Source organism: Petaurus breviceps, unplaced genomic scaffold, assembly GCF_028583685.1.
Source record: "Petaurus breviceps papuanus isolate PSGF00001 unplaced genomic scaffold, PetGlider_PUasm1.0 208, whole genome shotgun sequence".
Lineage (NCBI taxonomy): Eukaryota > Metazoa > Chordata > Mammalia > Diprotodontia > Petauridae > Petaurus > Petaurus breviceps.
Genome location: NW_027185852.1, coordinates 13,714,345 through 13,737,289, shown reverse-complemented (window position 1 = coordinate 13,737,289; position 22,945 = coordinate 13,714,345). Strand labels below are relative to the sequence as shown.

General features: G+C 41.6%; 1 protein-coding gene across 1 annotated transcript in view; it reads left to right on the top strand.

Moving 5' to 3' along the window:
- Positions 1-22,945, top strand: part of LOC138165280 (inaD-like protein) — a 340,313-nt gene that overhangs the window by 14,486 nt on the left and 302,882 nt on the right. The window contains exons 4-9 of the mRNA XM_069093439.1: positions 417-605; positions 3,173-3,312; positions 4,666-4,861; positions 7,019-7,192; positions 14,404-14,625; positions 17,482-17,584. Coding sequence (XP_068949540.1) covers positions 417-605; positions 3,173-3,312; positions 4,666-4,861; positions 7,019-7,192; positions 14,404-14,625; positions 17,482-17,584 — 1,024 coding nt within the window. The remainder of the gene's footprint in view (positions 1-416; positions 606-3,172; positions 3,313-4,665; positions 4,862-7,018; positions 7,193-14,403; positions 14,626-17,481; positions 17,585-22,945) is intronic.

Sequence of the window (22,945 nt, the reverse complement as noted above, 5' to 3'; positions counted from 1 at the left end):
GCGGGGATTGGATCAGACTGCATTCTATAATCTCTGGTGTCCAAAGGGAAAACAAACAGACCAGTCTTCGTTTTTACACCATCTGCACACCTAGGCTGTCAGCTGCATGTGCAACATGCAATGTCTAATCTGTCAAAGTCAGTGGGGAGAGGGAGGGAAAAAGGGCAAAAAAGAAAAATTCCATGATACCTTTGTTAGGTATTTAAAAGGAATTGCAAGTTGTGCACAATGGATTTGCAGTGTGATGTACACTCATCTCTTTTCTCTGACTATGTTATGGAAATGCTTAGTTTATTTCTTAAGTTCAGAATAAAATAAAAAAATATAATAGCAATAGAAAAAACAGTCAATGTGTGCACTTTTCGGCAGGTTGTGAAATTATGTCATTGTTCTCTCTCTCTCTCTGTCCCTCCCAGCTTAGCCACATTCCTTCAGATTGCCCAACCAACTTTGATTTCTCGAGGAAAGGGTTGCTTGTGTTTACTGACAGCTCAGTTGCCAATGGAAATGCCCCCACACCCTTTAATAACTCAGCTGCAGTGTTTCCTTGGACCCCAAGATCAGCAAATGAGGAATTTCACTCAGTTATCCAACAGATGGCACAGGTAGGTCAAGTCCCATCTTGTTATGGGTAGCTTCTCAGCCTCCCTCCCCCAACACTCCCTTCCTGTCTCCCTGACATTGCACAGGGTGCCCTGTGCCTAGAATGCTCTAGCTTCTCCTATTTCCCCAGCTTGGAATCCCCAGCTCTCTTCTATGCTGAGTTCAACACCATGAAGCCTTTCTCAACATCCCCCTGCCCCAGCTGCCTCTATTTCCCTCAGCAAAATTGCTTTGCATTATTGTTTATGTTTAAATGCAAAAATGTTTTCTTTCTAGAGAATGTAAGCTACTTGAAGGAAGAGATTTGTGTTTTTGTGTTTGGGGCTGCACTTGGTGTGGCATAAGGGCATGGATAAGCATCTCTGCAGCCTTTCTGGGTCCCAGGCACTATGCTAAGTGCCTTGGTTTTTTTAAATAAATATTATCTCATTTGATGCCTACAAAAACCCTTGGATGTAGACCCTGCTAATAAATAAATGAACGAATGAATGAACAGACAGGTTAAAATCATTCCCATTTTACATTTGGGGGAGACAGCTAGTGGGACAGAGGATAGCACGCCAGGGCCTGGATTCAGGAAGTTCAAATCCATCCTCTTGACCCTTACTAGCCGTGTGACCCTGGGCAAGTGACTGTACCCTGTTTGCCTCAGTTTCCTTATCTGTAAAATGAGCAGGAGAAGGAAATAGTAAACTGCCCTAGGGTCTTTGCCAAGAAAACCCCAGATGGGGTCACGAAGAGTCAGAGACCAATAAAAATGCCAAAACAGCAGCAACAACAAAGAAGTTTGTTGAAAGTAGGTTTGGGTAGAGGAAATTCTCAATGGGAAGCATCCTGTACTGATATAATCAGAACTCCATCTACCTTGGTGCCCAGCACAGCATGTGTCGTTATTGTTCAGTCTTCATACCCACATTGGGAGTTTTCTTGGCAGAGATGCTGGAGTGGTTGGCCATTTACTTCTCTAGCTCTTTACAAATGGGGTACTGAGGCAAACAGGATGAACTGACTTGCCCAGGGTCACACTGGTAGTAAGAGTCTCAGGCCCGATTTGAACTCAGGGAGATGAGTCTACCGGACTTCATGCCCAGAGCTCCATCCACTACACCACCTGGCTGCCCACCCTGCCATGTAGTAGGTGCTTAATTAATGCTTGTCTACCCACTACATTTCTCCTTTTCCCTCTCCCCTTTGCTTCTCCCAGAGGGCGAGCCCTTCAAGCAAAATTTAAAAAGAATTTAATGTTTGTTGATTGATTGACAACTTTATTTTAATATGTGTTCTCCTAATTTTTCATGTGTCTGCTTTGGTAGCAATTATGGGTATCAGGGGGATAACCCTTCCTCCAAACTGAATTGGAGGTGATGTTGGCCTAACTTTGCCCTTATATGAATTGTGTGAGAGCCTTTTCTCCTGTTGCCTGCATGGTCCCTCTGGGCAGCCAGGAGGAGAGAATGGGGCTGATTCCTTACAGGGGGAAGGCTGCCTGTAATCTCTCTGGGAAGTGATCTGAGTGCTCCTTCCCTTCTGGCTTTCCTCTTCAAATCCTACTGAATAAAAGAAGACCGAGAGGGATGGAATTGATGCCCTCTTAATAACTATATTCAAGAGCTGGAGAAATGTTCCAAGTATCACCTTTGTCTGATTTCTCTTCTCACTTAAGTATAGTCTGTAATTGATCTTTGACATTTGGGACCAGATTTGCTCCTCACCTGAAATCACTGATGAAACCTTCCTTTGCCTGTGAGCTTCAGTTTACAAATGGAGACTGATTTGAAAAGATAAGGCTAAATCAGATAGCAAATTCATTAATTTTAACAGCGCCACTTAAATCAGAATCCTTTGCTTAGCATTACTGCTTTATTCCATTTGTTCCATTGTTCAACAGTTAATTTTTGTGCCTTGCTTTTGTTAGCCCCCTGGCATTAGAAATGCTACTTTTCCAATTAGTGTGCTGTTATTGGAGTGAACAGAATCCTTGGCAATAAGGACTGGAGCCACGTGGTTAAAGATAAAACCCATGTGAAGGGTGATGTTTTCTCCCAGTTCTTCAGGTTGTCCCAGTAGAGACAATATGAACTTATTATAGGGTTTTAAAGGGGACTCCTTCTCCCCAAGATGCTTCTTGTTTTGACTTGAGCTAAAAGCTAGTACACTGAGGATTTAGAGCCTTGCACTCTTTGCCTCTGAAAATATAACCAACGAGAATTTTTAGTAAGAAACCAATGGGGAAAAGAATGCATAACATTTTGACAGTGTTTGCAGAAATGCTGCAAACATGCAATAGGAAACAGCATCTCCTCTGAGAGTTATTCTTCCTCTTGGGGTTCAGCTCATCGTGGGAACGAAGTGTCAGAATTCCTCCCCAATTCCTGGAGGTTTCAGAATTTTCTCGAGATCGACAAGCCCTGGATTTGAATTTTACTGACAATCATCAAGTGAGATTTTCCCAGAAATAAAAATCCTGGGTTGGTTTAGTCTTAGAACCATCCAAAGCCGCTCCATTTTGCTCAACAGTTTCAGAGTTATCTCTACATTAAACCATGGATCTCATTCCTCTCCCCATCAGGGCCGACAGATCGAATATATAGATATAGCAAAACCATCCATTGGAGGCCTGGGGTTCAGTGTGGTGACGGTAAGAAAGCAAAATGCTGGAGGCGTTGATCTCTTTGTGAAGGAAGTCCAGCCGGGAAGCATAGCAGACAGGTGAGGGTCGTTTATGTCCACCCGGGCTTGGTTTGTTTCTCCCACAATAAATTTTTGAAACTATACTTTGTCGATCCCTCACTTTCCCCCACTATCTCTCTTCAACTTCCTCTCTTGAACTTCCTTGGGCCTCAGTTGTTCTGATCTGTAAGATGAGGAGATTGGATCAGATTGCCTGGAGATCCCTTCTACCCCAGAGCTGTCACTAAGGAGCTGATGTAGTTGCACAAGCAGGTTCTGTGTGGCCCCAGAAGGCAGAATCCAGAGCCAGGAGGGGAAGGAAGTTGCCTAGAGGCAGATTTGGCTTTTTGTAGGGAGGGAAAAGCTTCCTGACAATCTATGGGGTCCCAGTGGATTCTACCTCATTTAAGGTCTTCAGGCAGAAGCCAAATGATTACTTAGCACATTGTAGTTGTTCAGTCATATGTCACTCCCCATGACCCCATTTGGGATTTTCTTGGCAAAGACACTACAGTAGTTTGCCATTTCCTTCTTCACATTATTTGACAGATGAGGAAACTGAGGTAAACAGGATTAAGTGACTTGCCCAGGGTCACACTGCTAGAAAGTATCTCAGGCCAGATTTGAACTCAGGAAGAGGACTCTGCCTGATTCCAGGCCCAGCACTCTATCCACTGTGCCACCTGGCTGCCCATAGGTTGGTGATCGGGCTTCTACTAAGAAGTAGTTATTCAAGGATGGATGGATTTTCTAAGGTATAGAATTCAAAAAAGAGAAGAAAAGAGGGATGAGGACTGACCCAGAGAGTAGGACTGAGGAGGGGGAGACAGAGAGACAAGAGGTTAACCATGCAGTGTCCAGGAATTCATTTCAGACAAGCATTCTAAGAAGAAGGTGGAGTTGTTACCAGGGCCAGGTCAAGGAAGGGGGCACCAAGCAAAGCCAACGGAATCCAACCAGGAAGATGCCTTTGACTGTGTTGAGCAGTTTCAGTCTCATGATTGAAGCCACATCTCAGCAGGTTGGGGGTGGTTTTTTGGAGGCAGTGGTGAGGAAACAGATTGGGTGGGTGGGGAGAACACCTTCTAATAGAAGGGCTGGCATTGTTTTTGTTTACCTTTAAAACCAAATGTCTTTTTAAAAAACCCCAACAACCCAACAATTTGCAGGATGCACACAGTGTAACTTGTGTTAATTAGTTAATGTGTGCTCTGATGAAAAAACATTCTGAAGTGCTAAGTTGTAGTCTTTAATTGAAACAGTGTAATAAACAAAAGAATTCTGTAGCAACCTGCTGAATGTGGAGGCAGCAGGCATTGGGGTTTGTGGGTTTTGCTCTGGGAAGTTAACAAGCCACTTAACAGAAAGAAAAATGCCTTTCCCTATTTCAAGGGATCAGCGATTGAAGGAAAATGACCAGATCCTGGCCATCAATCACACCCTTTTGGACAGGAACATGACCCATCAACAGGCTATCGCTCTGCTCCAGCAGTGCACGGGATCTCTGCGGCTGGTGGTTGCCAAGGGATCACGGCAGTGGCTGAGCCAGGGTGCCGCTAACCTGAGTGATGCTAACCCTCCAGAGGAGGTGAGTAAAAAAATGGGAGAAGCGGATGAATCTTTCTAATATCAGATTTCCTGATATATGAATGAATGAATTAAAAAAATATGAAAAAAAATTTAAAAAAAGTATTTATTAAGTGGATAAGTATGTCCAAAAAGCAAAGACTATCACTGGCCCCTTACCTTTTAATGGAGGAAACAACACACCTACTTGTGGAATGTGGAGAAGACTGACACAGCCAGTCCATCCAGGGACATTGATGATTTATGTAAGATTTGCTGTCATGGAAGATTTCTCATTAGCCAAAGCTATGAGCCAGTAACTTAGACTGCCATGGAAGGGAATGTGAGCTCTCCAGCCAAGGCTGGGTGACCACTTGTCAGTGAGGTAACTGGGATTCTCCTCTAGGTGTGTGTAAGACTACAGTTTTAAGTTTCCAGTTCTCTGACAGAGTTTTTGTTTGTTTCTTTCTTCCTTGATACTGTCTTTAGCCAGAGAATTCATTTTTGCTTGACCTTGTTTTTTTAAAAATTTTCTTTGCAAAGGATCTTTTTCTCTCCCTTTAATTTTCCTTAACAAGAATCAATTTTCTTTACCTCTCACATCTCCATTAAAAAAAAAGAAACTCATGTAACAAATATAGATATTCAAGGAAAACAAATTCCCATATTGACTGTGTCCACAAAGTATCGTTTTGTTCTCTGAACTCATCCCTTCTCTCAGGAGGTGGGAGCCTACTTCATCACAGGTCCTCTGGAATCACAGCTGGCTATTGCATTGATTGGAGGTCTTAAATCTTTCAAATTAGTTGGGCTTTCCGATGTTGGTATCACACAAATTGTTCTGGTTCTGCTCACTTTATGTTGCATCAGTTCTTAACAAGTGTTTCCAAGTTTCTCTGATACTTCCTTCATCTTTCCTTATAGCATACTTATATTCCATTATACTCATACAGAATAACGTATTCTGCCATTCTTCAATTGATGGGCACCCCCTCAACGTCCAGTTCTTTGTCACCACAGAAAAAGTTGCTGTAAAATATTTATACATATGGGTCCTTTTCCTTTGATGTCTTTGGGGTGTAGGTCTGGTCATGATGTCTTTGCAAAGGATCTATATTTATAGTCATAAGGGGTGTTAGAATTTAGCTAGTCCAACCGCCTCATTTTACAGAGGAGGAAGTTGAGCCCTTCCCCCCCCCCCCCATCCAATGAAATGACTTGCTTAGGCTTGTACAGTAAGCAATTGACTGGGGATGAGGATAGACACCAGATCCTCCCAATACAACCTTTACCTGTTGGCTCCTTGCTGCCCTAAAATTCAGAGCAGTGCCCTTTACAGCATGGCCTGGCACCCCTGAGACTCAGTTTCTTCAACTGTAAAATGGGGAGAATAGAAGTCATAGAATGTCTCTTCTATTTCATTTTTGTGTTGTTTTAGTCTATGATTCCTTCTCCTTGATAATCTTTGAATTTCTATTTACAATAGTGGAGCATCCCTAAGCAGTAAGAGTAAATGTGTGAGATTTTAGATGGTTGCATGCCTGCATGCTGTCATGGCTGGCAGCTGAATTTCTAGAAGCCTTGCATATTTGCAATAGAAATTGGAACAAGGTATCAAAATGGACCTCCTTCTCTTCCTGCCTCCATTCCCTTCACACAACAGCTGCCACCACCTCAGTTTGCCCCTGCACCAAATCTGTGGCTCTCCATTGCCTAAACTCCTTAGAGACATTCAAGTTTCCCTGTGATTGGAGGGTGTAGCTGCCCTGAGGCATATCCCACCTACACACCGTTCTCCAAATAACTCTCCTACCTCCCTGGCTTTCCTTCCTTCTAGAATGCCTTCTGGGTCTATCTTTGCTGGTCTAGATACCACCCATCTTTCAAATTCTAATTCCAGTCCTTCATAAAAGTGATTTATCCATCTTTCTGTATGCCTGCCTGCCTGTCTATCTCTGTTCCTTATCTCTGTGTCTTTGTCTCTGTCTTTCTTTTTGCCTTTATATCTCTGTAATTTGTGTGTCTCCACAGTGTATATGTTCTATCTCCCCTACCAAATAAGTGGTCAGTTCCTTGACGGCAGGGCCTATCCTTTTTTTGCCTTCCATATAATAATAGGTGCTCAATATTTTTAATAACTGCTGGATTTGTTGAGTGTGTGATGTTCCTCTCCATACAGAAAACCCCTAGAATTGTTGATGGTGACGGGACTGTAACAGATGCTTTTTGCTGGGGTCACGTTGAAGATGTGGAACTTATTAATGACGGCTCCGGCTTGGGGTTCGGAATTGTTGGTGGAAAATCAAGTGGGGTTGTAGTGAAGACCATTGTTCCCGGAGGATTAGCACATCGGGTATGTGGCTTTTCCGGTTCACCGTTGTTTCTTGTTATTGTTCCAAAAAATTGTTGTTTGTTTAAAACTTAGTAACTTTCGGCAAAAACAAACCTGAGTCACAGCTGCAAAGTCACCGAATCTCTGAATTGAGAAGAAGCTCAAGGGTCAGGCCTGACCCATTGTAATCTGGGTGTGTCCATTTCCACAGAATCAGTACTCTTAGCAGTCTGTACAGCATATAGGTGTCCTTTGACCAAACTTCAGCTTCCTATGGGAGAAATTTGTACAGGGCTATTAGGAATGTAACTAGGCTTGTTTTAACTGTCCTGTTCTCCCTGTCCCAGCCTCCCCAGTCCCCTGCTGGGGAACACAGTTTTCCAGCCAACCAAACCTAAAAGGACTTTCAAAAGGAGCCAAAAAGGCATCTTTTGCCTCCCCTTCCCAGAATCTACAGTAGCCTTATGCTTCAGTAGAACAGACAAACAAAGTATACGACTACCTTGGGGTAGGTTTATCCATAGATGCCCTTTTTTGGCAGCTTGTAGTCTTGGGCCATGGACTACATTTGGCAAGGGAAGAGCTGTTCCCTATATGATCCCTGGGAGCTGGCCAACCTTAGGTGGTTTATGCCTGCTGTCTCTCTACCACGTTTTCTGTACCATTCACAATATCCTGGTGCCCCTTACCTCCAGAGCCGAGGTGCTGGCCTCGGGTCCCCCCTTGTAGATTCTTCACTGCAGACTGGGCTCCTCCTTCCTATAAATAACTCAAGTTCAGCCAAGAACTGTTGCTCATATCAACATTTCAGCTTCATTAGTGTGTCTGCCAGAAGGTGAATTGATTTGGTTAAGCTAAATTACACTAAGGCTGTTCTTTCCCCCACTATCCTTCCACCCCCTCCCATAACTAATACTCTCTGCTCCCTCTTATTAACTCTCCATGGACGACTGTTCAACCAAATAAATCTTCTGTTGGTGCGATTGCAGTAGTGAGTGACATACTTCATCCTTAGCTATGCTCCTTAAATCCCATCCTGTTTGTCTGTTCTCTAGGCAAAAGATGCCCTTTTTGTTCTATTTGAGTCTACATCCTTTTTTTTTTTAAAAAATTAAGTTTTGAATGGATATCTTTTGTTTTTACATCACCAACATTTCTTTCTTTTTTTTTTTTGGAGGGCAGTTGGGGTTAAGTGACTTGCCCAAGGTCACATGGCTAGTTTTTGTGTTAAGTGTCTGAGGCCGGATCTGAACTCAGGTCTTCCTGATTCTAGGGCTGGTGCTCTATTCACTGCACCACCTAGCCACTCCCACCAACATTTCTTTTTTTTTTTTTAATTTTTTTTTAGTTTACAGGATTCAATTCCACAATTCCTTGAGTTTCACATTTTGTCCCCCTCCCTCCCCTTCCCCCCAAGGCAGCATATAGTCAAGTATAGGATCTGTAAATACTTTCACATTATACATTAGTCAGGTTATAAGTATGGATTGTACCAACTGGAATGAAAAATGGTAAAGAGGACATAAAACCAAATAAGAGAAGGAAAAAGATCAGGTATTTTGCTTCCACCTGGATATAAACTCAGTTCTTTCTAGTTCTTTCTCTGGATGCACATATTTCTCTCCATCATGAGTCTTTTGGGATTGACTTATATCACTGCATTTCTGATAAGAGTCCAGTCTATCAAAGTTGGTCATCACACATACGTTGTGTCTGTAATTGTGTACAAATTCCTCCTGGTTCTACTCTTCTCACTCAGCATCAGTTTGTACAAGCCTCTCCAGGTAAATCCCACCAACATTTCTTGATGTATTTCTCCTCTCCCCTATTCACAGAAGAAACCATCAGTAATAATACAGGATGGGAAAAAAAGGCAGGAGGAGAAACCAATTCAGCAAAACTATCCAAAGTATTTGAAAGTTGGCTGTTGTATGCAGCATTCAGCACCCATATCCCCCTACCTCTAACCAGCAGGGAGGAAGCTGCTTTAACATCCCTCTTCTCTGAGGCCAAACTTGGTCATTATAACTTCACAACATTCATCTTCAATTATTTTATCGATGTTCATTCCATTTATATTCTTGTAATCATTGTGTATGTAGTTTTCTTTGTTCTGCTTACTGAAGTTTGTATCAGTTCATATGCTGAGTGCTTCTGAATCCATCAGAATCATTGTTTCTTATAGTGCAGTAATATTCCATTGCATTCATTTACCACAATTTGTTTAGCCATTCTCCAATTGATGGGCATTGGCTTTGTTTCATACCCACTTAATGGGCATTTACTTTGTTTCTAGTTTTTTGATGCTCTACATTGGTTGAGGTATTTGGGCAAGTTCTTTTGGTCCTGACCACAATAAACACAAGTTTATTCTTCTAAGAACTCTTCTGCCCATACCTGATGTGACCCTTGCAACGAAAGAGGCCGACGTCTATTCTAGAAGGACTAGGGGAAGAAGCTGACTTACCTTATGTAAAGCCAGCATCCTTGTGACTCCCAGGCTCACTGTGTCTGGCAGGAGTGAGGAGTATTGTAAAGAGAGTATAAGGAAGGTCCTTATTATGTTGAGTAGGCTGCCTGTGTTGAACCTTAGGGAGGCCATGCCAGTGGTAGATGACCTGTAGGGTTGGAGGGGGACCCCATGGCGTTGGGATCACAGCTCCATTAGGTCTTGGGTACTCCCACTGCTGATTCAATTCACAGTTCTTCTGTGACCTAGCAGATGTGTATAGTAGTCTTTGAAAAAAATTGGTGGGACTCAAAAATTTCTTCTTCAGTGAACCTAGTAATGAGTATCTCTAAATTTAGCAGGGCTGATTTTCAGGTAATAGGTATACTAGCCATTACCAGGCTAGGGAAGGACTGGTCAGAGCTGGCCTTTGGCCCATGGGCCATCGAGGACCCAGGCTTCCTTCCTTCCTTCAATGAGATACCAGAATAAAACTTGGGTTTGGGACTTTCCTGTTTCTTAAAAGAAAAACTAGTTGTGGGTGCCAGAAACTTAAATTTTAAAAAAATGTGTACATCTATATTTTAATAAAAGGGCAGTGCACCAATAGATTAGAAGAATGGGTGCTTTTGGCCATTGCTGGTTACTGATCCCCCTTTGCATCTGGGTTTGTATTTTTCTATTGCTTTTTGATGGTTGTTGTTGATTTCTGATACCTGTTCAGGTACTAATTTAGCTCTTTTCCTTTTAATTTGCTTGCCTAGTCTACAGATTATGGAAGGAAGAGGCCTCTTGCAAAACTAAAATAAAAGCCAGCAATTTGAGATGCAAGAATGAAGCAACTTGCCTGTCATTCCAGAGCCTTTCCTATCTATCAATCTGACTAATAACTGTTTTTGCCCTGACTGATTCTTGAGAACACCTGCTTTTCTGTAATGAACAAAATGTTTGGCTTCCAGTGACAGATGCAAATTAACTGCCACAGTTTAAATTAAGCAAGAGGTGAAGTAAAATTGGGAAAAAAATATATATAGTGCATTTTAAAAGAGAAAGTCAGTTCAAAAGCATTTTGTTACTTTCACATGCAAAGCAGCTTAGTCCAATTCCACAATTTTCCACTTTGTGCCAGGCCTAAGGGGTTCAAGGCCAAAGCAAAATGTTCCTTGCCCTTGAGAAAGTGATATTCTACTGGGGAAATAAAAAAGAAACAAATAAAGAATGAGCACCACCAACTGGGGAAATTAGAAAAGGCCCCACAGTGGCTAAGGCCTTTAGCTGAGGATTGAAAGGGGCTAGAAATTTCACAAAATGGTAGTGAGAGAGCTTTCCAGGCAGGAGGGGCAGCCTTTTTAGGAGGCGGAGTATTGCCTGCAGGTAATAGCAATGAGGACGGTTTGCTGAAGTCATTCATGCATCGAGGGCATTTTATTTTCCTCTACCTCTAACTAAAAATTAGCAATTATTTAAAAATCTGATTCTGAGAAGGAGCCTTGGGTTTCGCCAGACTGCCAGAAGACGCTTGCGGGAGAGACAGTGTGGCTCTGTGGAGAGGACACTGGAGCTGGGTTTGCATCCTGATTCTTCCCCCCACCACCTCTGTAACCTTGGGCAAAGGGCCTTTCAGTATTCTTCCCTGCAGACTATACCATCTTCTGAAGAGGCTGCCTGGAATGCTTTCCCACTACCATTCTGTGAAATCTCTGGCCCCATTAATGCTCAGCCAAAGGACCTTGGCCAACATGAGACCCTTCCTCACCCCCCCAGCTGTCAGTGCTCACCCTCACCGAGATATTGTGTATTCTTTGTATTTACCCATTGTGTACAAGTCATTCTCCCCCAGATAGGCCAATGCCCATCAATTCCCAAATATTTTTAAATATATTGGAGCCAGGTTGGTCTTTACACACCAGACAGATTCATCTGATGTTGATCTTAGAGGCAGTAGGAAAAGCACTGAAGGGGTATTGGGTGACAGGGTCAGATCTGTGCTTTAGGAATGTGAATTCGGCAGCTAGGAGGAGGAGGAGGAGGAGAATGTTCTTTCTCTCCACCATTAGACTGTGAGCTCCTGGTGGGCAGGGAGCCTTTTTTTGCCTTTCTCCGTATCCTTAGCAGCTGAGCACAGTGCCTGGCATGTCGTAAGTGCTTAATAAATGCTTATGGACTCTTGACATTTAGAGGGCTGTTAAGGCTGGGCTTGGGCGTCTGGACTGCATTTTGGAGGCAGGGGGCAGCAGGGGGCTGCCTGACCCTTTTGACAGCAGGGCTACTATCTCAACCTTTACAACCTAGCAACTTCTCAGTTGCAAAATGAATGCTTCAGCTTTGAATATCAACTTTGCTTTATTCTGTGCTGTGTGCCAGGAGAGCAGAAAAATGGTTCTTACCTTCCACTTGATGCCTTTCATTTTGTGGTTTCAAAGAACCACTCTGCTACTCTTCAGCAGGGTCACTCAGGTAGAAAGAAATTGTGGGAAAAATGCTCATAAGTGGTACTCTAGTAATTAGGATTTTCCATTCTGTCAGTGGTCAGGTCTTCAGGCATTAACCTGTTAGTGGGGACTTATTTCAGGGGGACGGAACCTGTTAAATTTACTAATGGATCAAATTTCTTCTCAAAAATGCTGGTGGGTTGGACTAATATTGTTTGGTAGAAGAATAAGGGGATACTGACAGTAATAAGAGCTTATGTTCAGTTAATGCTTTCTGGTGCTAAGCACTTTCTGGGCATTATCTCAGGCACCCTGTGGGGAGAATTTTTCCTTTGAAGTCCCAGATCTGAGCTCTATTCATCTCTCCTGATGAGTGATCCATCCATCAGTGATTCGGTGAACCAAGAATACTGTGTGGGTTGGTGGAAGTGACAGAGGCAGATTTGGGCCCAGGGTCAGGAACAGCTTCCTGAGAGAGCTGTCCCTTTGTCTGGTGGGGTCTCCCTCTTGGAAGGGCTTCAAGCAGAAGCTGAATGATTGAGAGTTGAGGATTTTATTGTAGAAGGGTTGGTGTTGAGGGGTAAGGGGTTGGACTGGGGGACTGAGTGATTCTATTCATTTGAGCTTCAAAGTTTATATTTATTTATGTATCCCTCTCTATCCAGACCTTTGATTCCATCCACGTAGGGAACTCCCAAGTCAGGTCAAGTCAACAAGCATTTGTTAAATGCTTGTTATGCTCCAGGCCTTATGAAAGGAACCCCTGCTGATGCCATTTGGGAGCCTATCCAAATCCCATGGTCTTAGAGAGTAGTGTGGGGCACTGGGAAGTTAGATGACTTTTCCCATGGTCATGTAGCCAGTCAGTTACAGGACCCAAATTCAAGTCTTCCTTACTCCAGGGAGAGGCCTCTATCCACGGTACCATGCTGCCTCTTGAACTTTGGTGATTAGAGTTAATTCAGCAAGAGAGCTATAGTTTGTATGTGATGCCATTAACCTAGCCTTTGGCAAGTATTTGATAACATATCTTAGTAAATGTTTATTGACTGACCACCTCCTAATATTTCTTCAGAGAAGATGGTGAAGACATGGACTAGATGCTAACACAGTTTGATGGGCTCAGAACTGGCTGAATGACTGATCTCAAAAAGAAACCCTCAGAGCTCGGTTTTGCATGTGGTCTTCAGTGGCCCTAGTGCCTCAGGAATCTGCCTGGTCCTGTGCTCATTACCATTCTTTATGGGCACCTTACAAAGGTGAACAGGCAATATGCTTATCAAATTTGCTGATGACAATAGCTGAAGGGGAGAGAGTTTAACACACTGGATGTCAGAGCCAGGATTCTCAGAGATCTTGACAGGCTAGAAGCAAGGGTGGGGAACCTGTGGCCTTGAGGATACATGTGGCCCTCTAGGAGCCTCAAGTGCAGCTCTTTGACTGAATCCAAACTTCACAGTTTGGAAATCTGGAATTTGTGAAGACCTAGAGGGCCACATGTGGCCTTGAGGCCGTAGGTTTCCCACCCCTGGAGAGCATTGAACTGAATCTAATAAGACAAAATTTAGTAGGAAAAAATTATGTTTCATTGGAGTATTAAAAAATCACCTTCTCGAGTGCATTTTGGGAAAACGATGGTTGGTCAATAGTTTTTCTGAAAAATATTTGGAAGTTTCAATGGATTTTAGGCTAAAGGTGAGTCAGAAGAATGGTGTGGCAGCCAGAAGAAATCATGAGAATTTGGGCTGCATTGAAAGGTATAAATAACATCTTAGAACTACAAAGGTCAGAGTCCTGTTCTGGGTCCTGTGCTATCACACCTCACCTGGTGTACGGTGCTTTATTCTGGGCACCATAGTTTAAGAAGGGCTTGGATAAACTGGAGAAGACTTAGGGGGAACACAGCCAGGTTTGTAAAATGGGAAGCAGCATCATGCATTTGAAAGAGGACCTGAATTAATTCAGATTCTGCGTGTGTGCGTGCGTGTGTGTGTGTGTGTGTGTGTGTGTGTGTGTATACACAGACATACACACACATCTTCAAGTCATAGAACTGTGATCTTACGATCTTTTAATCCAATGATATATGAATTGTCCATGGCCTCAAGGAACTTGCATTCTACTGGGGAGAGGGATTCAACGCATGTATCGATATACAAGGTAGATACCAAGGAATACAAAGGAATTTCAATTTTGCTCTCAGAATGTTATTTGTTGGAGTGTGGGTTCATGTCTTGCTTGCTTCTAGTCATATTTCCAGCGCTTGCCAGTGTCTGGAACATGGCAAATACTTAAGAAATGAATTCATTCATTCTTTCCTTTTCTGTCTCCTTGGCTCATGCCCCTTGAAGAATGGGAAGCTTCAGACTGGGGACCACATCTTGAAGATTGGTGACACAGATGTGCAAGGGATGAGCAGTGAGCAAGTCGCCCAAGTCCTGAGGAATTGTGGGAATTTAGTGAGGATGGTGGTGGCGAGAGACCCTGTTGGCGAAATTTCTGTGACTCCCCCTACCCCAGCAACCTTGCCTGTCGTTACTCTGCCTCCCGTGTCTCCTTGCAGCCAGAGCAGGGTGAGTCCGCTCTTCCGTCTTCAGTCTTTTAAAGCTAAGTCTGCATTAAGGCACATCTAATCAGGGTTGACAAGGCTTTTATCTCTCTGGATACTACTGGAGTAGATGAACCAAACTCATGAATCACACTGATGGGCTCAAGGTTTTGGAAAAGGACAAGAATAAAAGGGGAAGGGAGAGACAAATGTGGAGGATTAAGAGAAAGATCAAGGAGGAAAGAAAGGGGAAATTTGTATGAGCTGGCAAGTCTGGGCCCCTCCATGATGAACTCAGAAATCACATTCACACAGTGCCTAGCATACAGTAGGTGTTTAATCATTGCTTATTGCTTGGGCTTGACTTTAGACTCTCTTGCATCAGACCTGGCCTCTTTCTGATGGGGAGTCATCCATAGGGTCAGGAGAGCTGGAAAGGAAATTGGAGACCATTTAGTCCAACTCCCTCATTTTACAGATGAGGAAACTGATGCTCACAAGAGTAAAGTGACTTGCCCCAGATCATTTTGGTAGTAAATGTTCAAAGTGGGTTTGGAATCAAGGGCAGGGCTCCTTCCACTGTGATATGTTATGTCCACAAGCACTAGGCTGGCAGGAAGTGCTAGGTTTACATGCTGGCTTTGCCAACTGTGGCCTCAGTTCACTTAGTGAGGCACTAAACCTACCTGGGCCTCGGTTTCCTTATCCATAAAATAGCGCAATAATTAGATTGGATCAGGAATTCTTGCTCTGGAACCTGTGAACTTGTTTTTGAAAATATTTTGCTAATTCTATAATATAAGTGGTTCCCTGTGCAATTCTGTATAGTTTGTTTTGTGTGTCTAGTGCTTGGCACATAGGATGCATTTAATAAATGCCCATTGACTGACTGCATTTTTTTATTTCATTAAAAAAATTTTAATCTTTACTTTTATTTTCTTTGATCCATTGAAATATTTCCCAATTTCATGTAAATAAACATTAACACTTTTTTTTTTTTACATTTTGAGTTCTAAATTCTCTCCCTCCTTCTCTCCTCTTTGAGTGGTCTAACAATTTGATATCATTATCAAACATATGAAGTTATGATGCCACATTGCAAAAGAAAAGCACAGGCAAAAAAACCCAGGGAAAATAAAGTAAAAAAAAAAGTCTGCTTCAATGTGCATTCAGAGTTCGTCAGTTCTCTCTCTGGAGGTTAGAGAGCATTTTTCAACTTGGAACCTTTGGAATTGTCTTGGATCATTGGACTGACTGCAATTAACAACAGTGTTCTGAGATGGGCTGCAGAGGCTTGGCCGGACAGTCAGTGGTTAAGAGCCCCTGGTCCAGTCTGTTTTATAGGCAAGGAAACTGAAGGCCTCAGTGGTCAAGTGACTTTACACCAGGTCACATGGGTAGTAGCATCAGAGGTGAGATTGGAACCCACATCCTTTGAATCCATAATCAGAGCACACTAGTCTTTTCAGACTAAAGGGGTAAAGACAAAATAAAACCACCTTTGTCTCTCAGTGGCTTTCAGATACCAAGGGGCATTTAGGTGCCTTTTCTATCAGTGTACATTGTTGGTGCTTCCAGGATAGCTGTTAGTCTTCTTCTGGGCACTCCCTCTGCTATTGCAGATAGCGACTCCTCTATGACTTCGATTACTTAGAGGCCTTTCCATCCCACAAACAATGACTGATGCTAACTAGTGAGATCCCTTGCTTGTGAAATGTTGGGAAATTCAGACGCTTGCGTTTGAGAAATAGCACATAGCACGATGATGGCTGGGTTGTCCAGCATGAGGATGGTAGGGCTTTCCAGCATGATAATGGCAGAGCTGTCCAGAATGATGATAGCAGGGCTGTCTGGTGGAATTCTTGGTACCAGAAAGTGATAGATGGCCTGGTGCTGAGGGACAAATAAAAATAGCTGGTTAAGAGTAGCATAAGGATAGCATATGCTTCCCCCTGCCCAAGTGCTTGGTGATGGCTGGTCATTATATTGCTACTTAACTGAAGAGTAGCTTTATAAGGGACAGATCCTTTAGCTTTGATTTCTAGGGGCCCAAATGGATGCCTAGAACTGTTCTCCGTGCTAGAATTTAGCCTGTTTAAGATTTGTGGCTCGTTATTTTTTTTACAAACTTATTTAAATATGTATTCTGATCCTTATTGCCTCCCCCCCCCTACACACACACACACTGTGCATTCTGGGGGGTAGAAGAGTTTTTAGGAAGTTATTTCAGTGTTTTTCTTTTCCTTTTTTTTAATTTAAAAACCATTTTGATTTAAATTATTTAAATTTTAAAAGCCCTTAAAAAAAGTGTTTTCATTTCCATTCAAAATAGTGTTGTGATGATTCCTTCCTCATCTATTCTGTGATATTGTAAATCCAAAGGAATGCAATGATTTTTTTTAGCTCAGCCTCTAGGATAATATTTTTATCCCAAGCCCTAGGATAATATTTCTGACAGTCTCAACTTAAGATCTTCCCTCAATTTAAGGTATCTCCTTATTTTTTCTTTTAATCACTATCTGGCTTCCAATTCTATTGTATAACACCCCTATGAAAATGCTTGTTTGAAGAAAAAGGTCCCGGAAAAATCAAGAGTATTTTCACAGTAACATAGGCATATGTTACCTTTGGCAAGTCACTTAACTTCCTCATTTGTAAAATGAAAGGATTGTATGAGCTGGACTTCCCTTCCCTCTTGAGATCTGTGATGCTCTCTACGTCTTTGGATGAGTCACATCAATTTTCTAGGCTTCAGTTTTCCCACTTGTAAAATGAATGGGTTGCACTGGGTGGCTATGAAGGTGCCTTCCCCCACTCTATGATCCGCTGGTATTAGATGCCATGATTATTGATTGAAATTGGCTTTCTTTTTCCTCTCCAGATTGATGGCTCTCTTTTTGATACTTATGATGTTGAACTCACTAAAAAGGATGGCCAGAGTCTTGGCATTACGATCATTGGATATGCTGGCTCCACACATGCAGGTGAATGCTTTTTCTTTTCTACTTGGAAGCTTTCTTGGATGCTTTTTCCAGTTCTGGGTACAGTTCCTCCAATACCTTTGCCTTTTGGACATTGGAGGACAAAATCCATGAATGTGCTATAAAAGTGGATTACTCCTAATGAAGAACAACAGAGAATTGAGATTCATCCTTTGAGCTCTATTATCTCCCCAGTACTTAGCACAATAAAGGTCTGTCTCTGTCTCTCTTTCCCTTTCTTCCCCCTTCTTTCCTCTTTCACTCCATCTGTATCATGTATGTATGTATATATCCATCCATCCATCTCTCCCTCTACCCCCCTCCCTGCCTGGTTATAGTAGGTAGGCATCACCAGAAAGTTGTATAGTGCTGGTTCTGATTAACATAGGATTTTCCCTTTTTTTCTTTTTCTTTTTTTTTTTTAAGCAATTGGGGTTAAGTAACTTGCTCAAGGTTACACGGCCAGGTGTTTCTGGGTGGGTGCTAAGTGTCTGAACCCAGATTCGATCCCAGGTCATCCCGACTCTGGGGCCGGTGCTCTTACTCACTGTGCTACCTGGCCGCCCCTTCCCTTTTTTTCTTCCCTTTTTTTTCTCAATTAATAAGCATTTTTTCTTTGCTTCCTACTTTCATTTAAAAGAGAAATGAAAAACACTTGTAACAAATATGCATAGACAAGCAAGAGAAATCCCCACATGGGCAACGCTGAAAAGCATTTATCTTGCTCAGCATCTGGAATCCTTTCCCTCTCTGTCAGGGGCTGGGTGACTCCTGATAGGCATCAGGTTGAGTGTTGGATGACTGCTTAGCAGTTAAAATAGAGGCAGAGGTAGAGCAGGATAATGTCAAAAGACCTAATTTCAAATCCTGCCTCTGTCACTCTAGGTGACCTTGATTGTCTCATTTTCCTCTCTGAGCCTCCATTTCATCATCATCATCATGATCTTCAACATTATCATCATCATCCTCATCATCCCTAGGATTTCAGTTAGAGCTTTAAAGTTTACAGAGTACTTTTACAAATATGATCTCATCTGATCATATGTGGACTGGGTTATTATCCCCACTTCACTGATGAGGAAATTAAAGCAGATCAAAGTTAACCAACTGCTCAAAGAAAGTCTATCCAATACACTGGAGGCCTTCCAATGGGTAGGATATCAGTAAAGATATTACTGTCATATACACTTATCAATCTCCTCAAGTTAGTACATCAACTTAACACGAATATACATTTTACAAAGTCAGAAAAGCAAAACATCCTTTTTTTGAACAAGTTTCTTGAATCCCCCTGGGCTTCCTTCTATGTCTGACTCCTTGGGCACCAGTGCTCATCCCCAGAACTCTTTCTGAGCACAGGAACACAGCTACTGAAGAATACTTGCATACTGTTCTTTGAGCAAGGACAGACAATATTTTTTTTTTTTAAAGCAATCAGGGTTAAGTAACTTGCTCAAGGTTACACAGCCAGTTATTTTTGTGTGGGTGCCGAGTATCTGAGGCCGGAACCGATCCCAGGTCTCCCGAGGCTGGGGCCAACGCTCTTACTCACTGCACCACCTGGCCGCCCCTCAGATAATATTTTTAATGTTGAGATGAAACAACACCTCTACATATATATTTTTCGAATAGCAATTTGAAAAACTAGAAAGATATTATTTTTTAAATGTTAGAACAAAATAGTTTGACCTTCCAGATACTATTGGATTTAGTAGTCATTACTTTTGCTGATTCTGTTTCATTTTTCTTTTAAGGAATGGCTCTCTAGGACAAGGAGGGGATTTATTCAGAAATCAGAGTAAAGGGGAAAAAAAACAATAAATATTTTTAAAGAAAAGAAAAATATAGTTTGAATACTTAAAAATCACATTTTAGGCGACATACTTCCTGATAGAGATGTGAGGGACTCAGGGTACAGATTAAGACAAACATTTTTCGGACATGGCCAGGGCAGGAATTTTGCTTGATTTTGCATATTTGTTAACACAAGTTTTGTTTTTCTGTTTTTTCTTCCATGGAAGAGGGAGGAAGAAAAATAGATTTTTATTAATTTAAAAAATACAATTTCATTTAAAAATCATATGCATGATTCCAGATGATTAGTGACTTCTAACAATTCCCTGTATTTTGTTAAATATTTCTACATATAAAATGTTTTTAAACAATTTCTTAAACTTTTGAGTTCCAAATTCTTTCCCTCGCTCCCACCTCTCTCCCATCCTTGACAAGGCTAGCAATTTGTTATTAATTGTACATGTGAAGCTGTGCAAAACATTCCCATGTTAGCCATGTTGCAAAAGAAAACAAACAAAATAAAATAAGAAAAATAAAGAAAGTGAGGAAAAAAAGACTATGTTTCAATCTACACTGAGTTCATTAGTTCTCTCTCTGGAGGTAGAGAACATTTTTCATTATGGGTCCTTTGGATCATTGTTCTGATCAGAGTCTTTCAGAGTTGATCATCCTTATAATATTTCTGTTACTGTGTATAGTTCTCGTAGTTCTGCTTACTTCCCTTTGTATCAGTTCATGTAAGTCTTCCTGGGTTTTTCTGAAACCATACTGCTCATCATTTCTTATAGTACAATACTACTCCATCACAATCATATACTCCAACTTGTCCAGCCATTCCCCAACTGATTGGCATCCCCTCGATTTCCAATTCTTCACCACCACAAAAAAGAGCCACTAGAAATATTTTGGTACAAATGAGCCCTGTTCTCTTTTCTTTGATCTCTTTGGGATACAGACTTATTATTGCTGGATCAAAGGGCATGGACAGTTTTATAGCCCTTTTAGGCATAGTTAGTTCCAGATTGTTCTTCAGAAAAGTTGAATTAATTCACAATTCCACCAATAGTGCATTAGTGTCCCAATGTTCCCATACCCCCTCCAGCATTTGTCATTTTCCTTTTCTATCCTATAAGCCAGTCTGATAGGTGTGAGTTGGTACCTCAGACTTGTTTTAATTTCCATTTCTCTAATCACTAATGATTTAGAGCATTCTTTTCATGTGATTATAGATAGCTTTGATATCTTTTTCTGAAAACTGCCTAGTCATATCCTTTGACCATTTATCAATTGGGGAAGGGCTCTTATTTTTATAAATTTGTCTCAGTTCCCTTTACATTTATGAAATGAGGCCTTTCTCAGTGAAACTTGTTGCAAAAAATTTTCCCGAGCTTCATGTTTTCCTTCTAATTTTGGCTACGTTAGTTTTATTTGGCAACTCTAAGATTTTTAGTGATTCTGTGTGATTTATGGAAAGACATAGGTAAGAAAAGCTCAAGCTGCATCCTGAGCCTCTTCTAACTGCCTAAACTAAGGAAGGAAAGAAATAGCTATTGCCAACAATGGCAAAACTTGAGGATCCTCAGCAAGAGTCACAAAGGTGACAGTCTTAGCTGTTTCATGGTAAGGAGAGGGGAAGGTCAGGTCCATAGACTCTACACTTGGTGCTAGAATGGACCTTTGAGCTCATCTTGCTCAGCTTTAAGGAAACCAAGGCCCAAGGGAGTTGAGGTACTTGCTCCAGGCCAAATAGATAGAAAGTGGCTGTGCTGGCCCTCTGTCTCCAAATCTAGCCCTCTTTTGACTGCACCAAGATTATACTTAATTGATTTTTTAAAAAATTGATGGTCTTGCTTGTTCATAGCAGGTGGAAAAATTAGGGATGCTAATGTATTCAGAGTTCTGAATAATTCCTGTCAGGCCCACCCAGTGCCCTTTTAGCCTAATGAAATACGTGTTTTTCAATCTTTTAGTTTCTTTCTTAAGTGCCTCTCACCCCCTTTTTTGAGTTTGGATATGCAAATGAATTCCAAAATAGCTAAATATGGGTTGTGTATTCATATACTTGCATTTAGGAAAAATTGCTGTTTGCATCTGAAGACAGTCATTTTTTCCTAAGGCTTTTTGGAGAAAGTGTGTCTTTTTTTGATCTTGGCTTCCATCCATCCATCGCATCCATCCATCCATCCATCCATCCATCCATCCATCCATCCATCCATCCATCTATCCATCCATCTATCCAAATACTTAATTCAGTGACTACTCATTTGGCCTTTCATTCATAGTGTGTGCAAGACATTTTTTGCTAACCATCGCAAGAGAAACCAGAGAAGGATAAGACAAAAGAAAGACTTCCCCTCAATATTGCTCTGTGATAAGTAACTAGAACATCACTTCCTCATAGGAAATTGAGGAGATGTAGAAGTTATTTAAGCATGTCTTGCTGTTCTAAAGAGCAGAGAGATAGAAATGAAAATCCTTTCTTTCTTCTAAACATTAGAGGCAGTCAGGAGTGAACATGAAAGCTAGAACAGATATTGGGCTGAATATCTAATGAATAGTTGAATAGTTTTGTGGAATTCTTTTCTTCCTCTCTTCTTAATTCTTTGTTATAAGGGATGGCTCCCTGGATGGGGGAAACTGGAGAGATATAAGGGGAAATGCATATGATATATAAATAAAAGATTAAAAAAATCCTGCCCAAATCATATCTTTGCCATATACTATTTTTAAAAAAAATGTATATATCCCATTTTTATGATACTTAAAAAAAAACCCTAACAATTCTATCACGACCAATACTCCTCTCCCCTACGTATGAACGTGAAAACACTAAAGCAGCATCTCATAAAGGTATATCCGGAAAACAGGTCTCTCTGTCATGTGGCTGGTACCTTGTCTCAATAGTTTAAAACAGCTCCACATTGGTATTCCTCTTTATTTTTAACCTGTCTGCCACTTGCTTTGGGGTAGACAATATGGCTTGTTCAAATATTTCCTCTGTATTAATTTCTTTTTTCCATTGATTTAGGTGGGAACAAGGTATTTGTTTCAACAATTTAAAGGGGTGTCATTTAAAATAAGGCTCAGCCTTGCTCTGCTGGACTCCTTAGAGCAGATGTATAGGGAGAGTGATTCTAGTCTAAAGCTGAATTGAAATCATTGCTGAGTGATACAAAGACAGAAAGGAAATTGTTCCTGCCCTCGAAGTGCTTACATTTTATTGGAAGAGACAGAATGTAGATTCAGAAGATATCCAAAATATACACAAGCTAACTTTTTTGCAGTGGCTCTTATTAGAAGGATGAGGCAAGACGCTGTAGGTGACTTTTCAGTACTAAAGAAGACAAGTTATTCCGTGAGACCGAGGGGAAGAGGGAGTGGGTTCCTATGTAAAAGCACAGGGAGAGGAGATGGAGTGCTGTGTGTAAGGAACAAGTTCTGTTTGGCTGGAGTAGACCATGGAGTGCAAGGAGAGGAGTAATATAGAATAAGCCTGGAAGGGTTGGCTGGAGCCATTTTGGGAAGGACATTAGAAACCCAAGTTTGTGTTTGATGCTAGAGATAATAGGG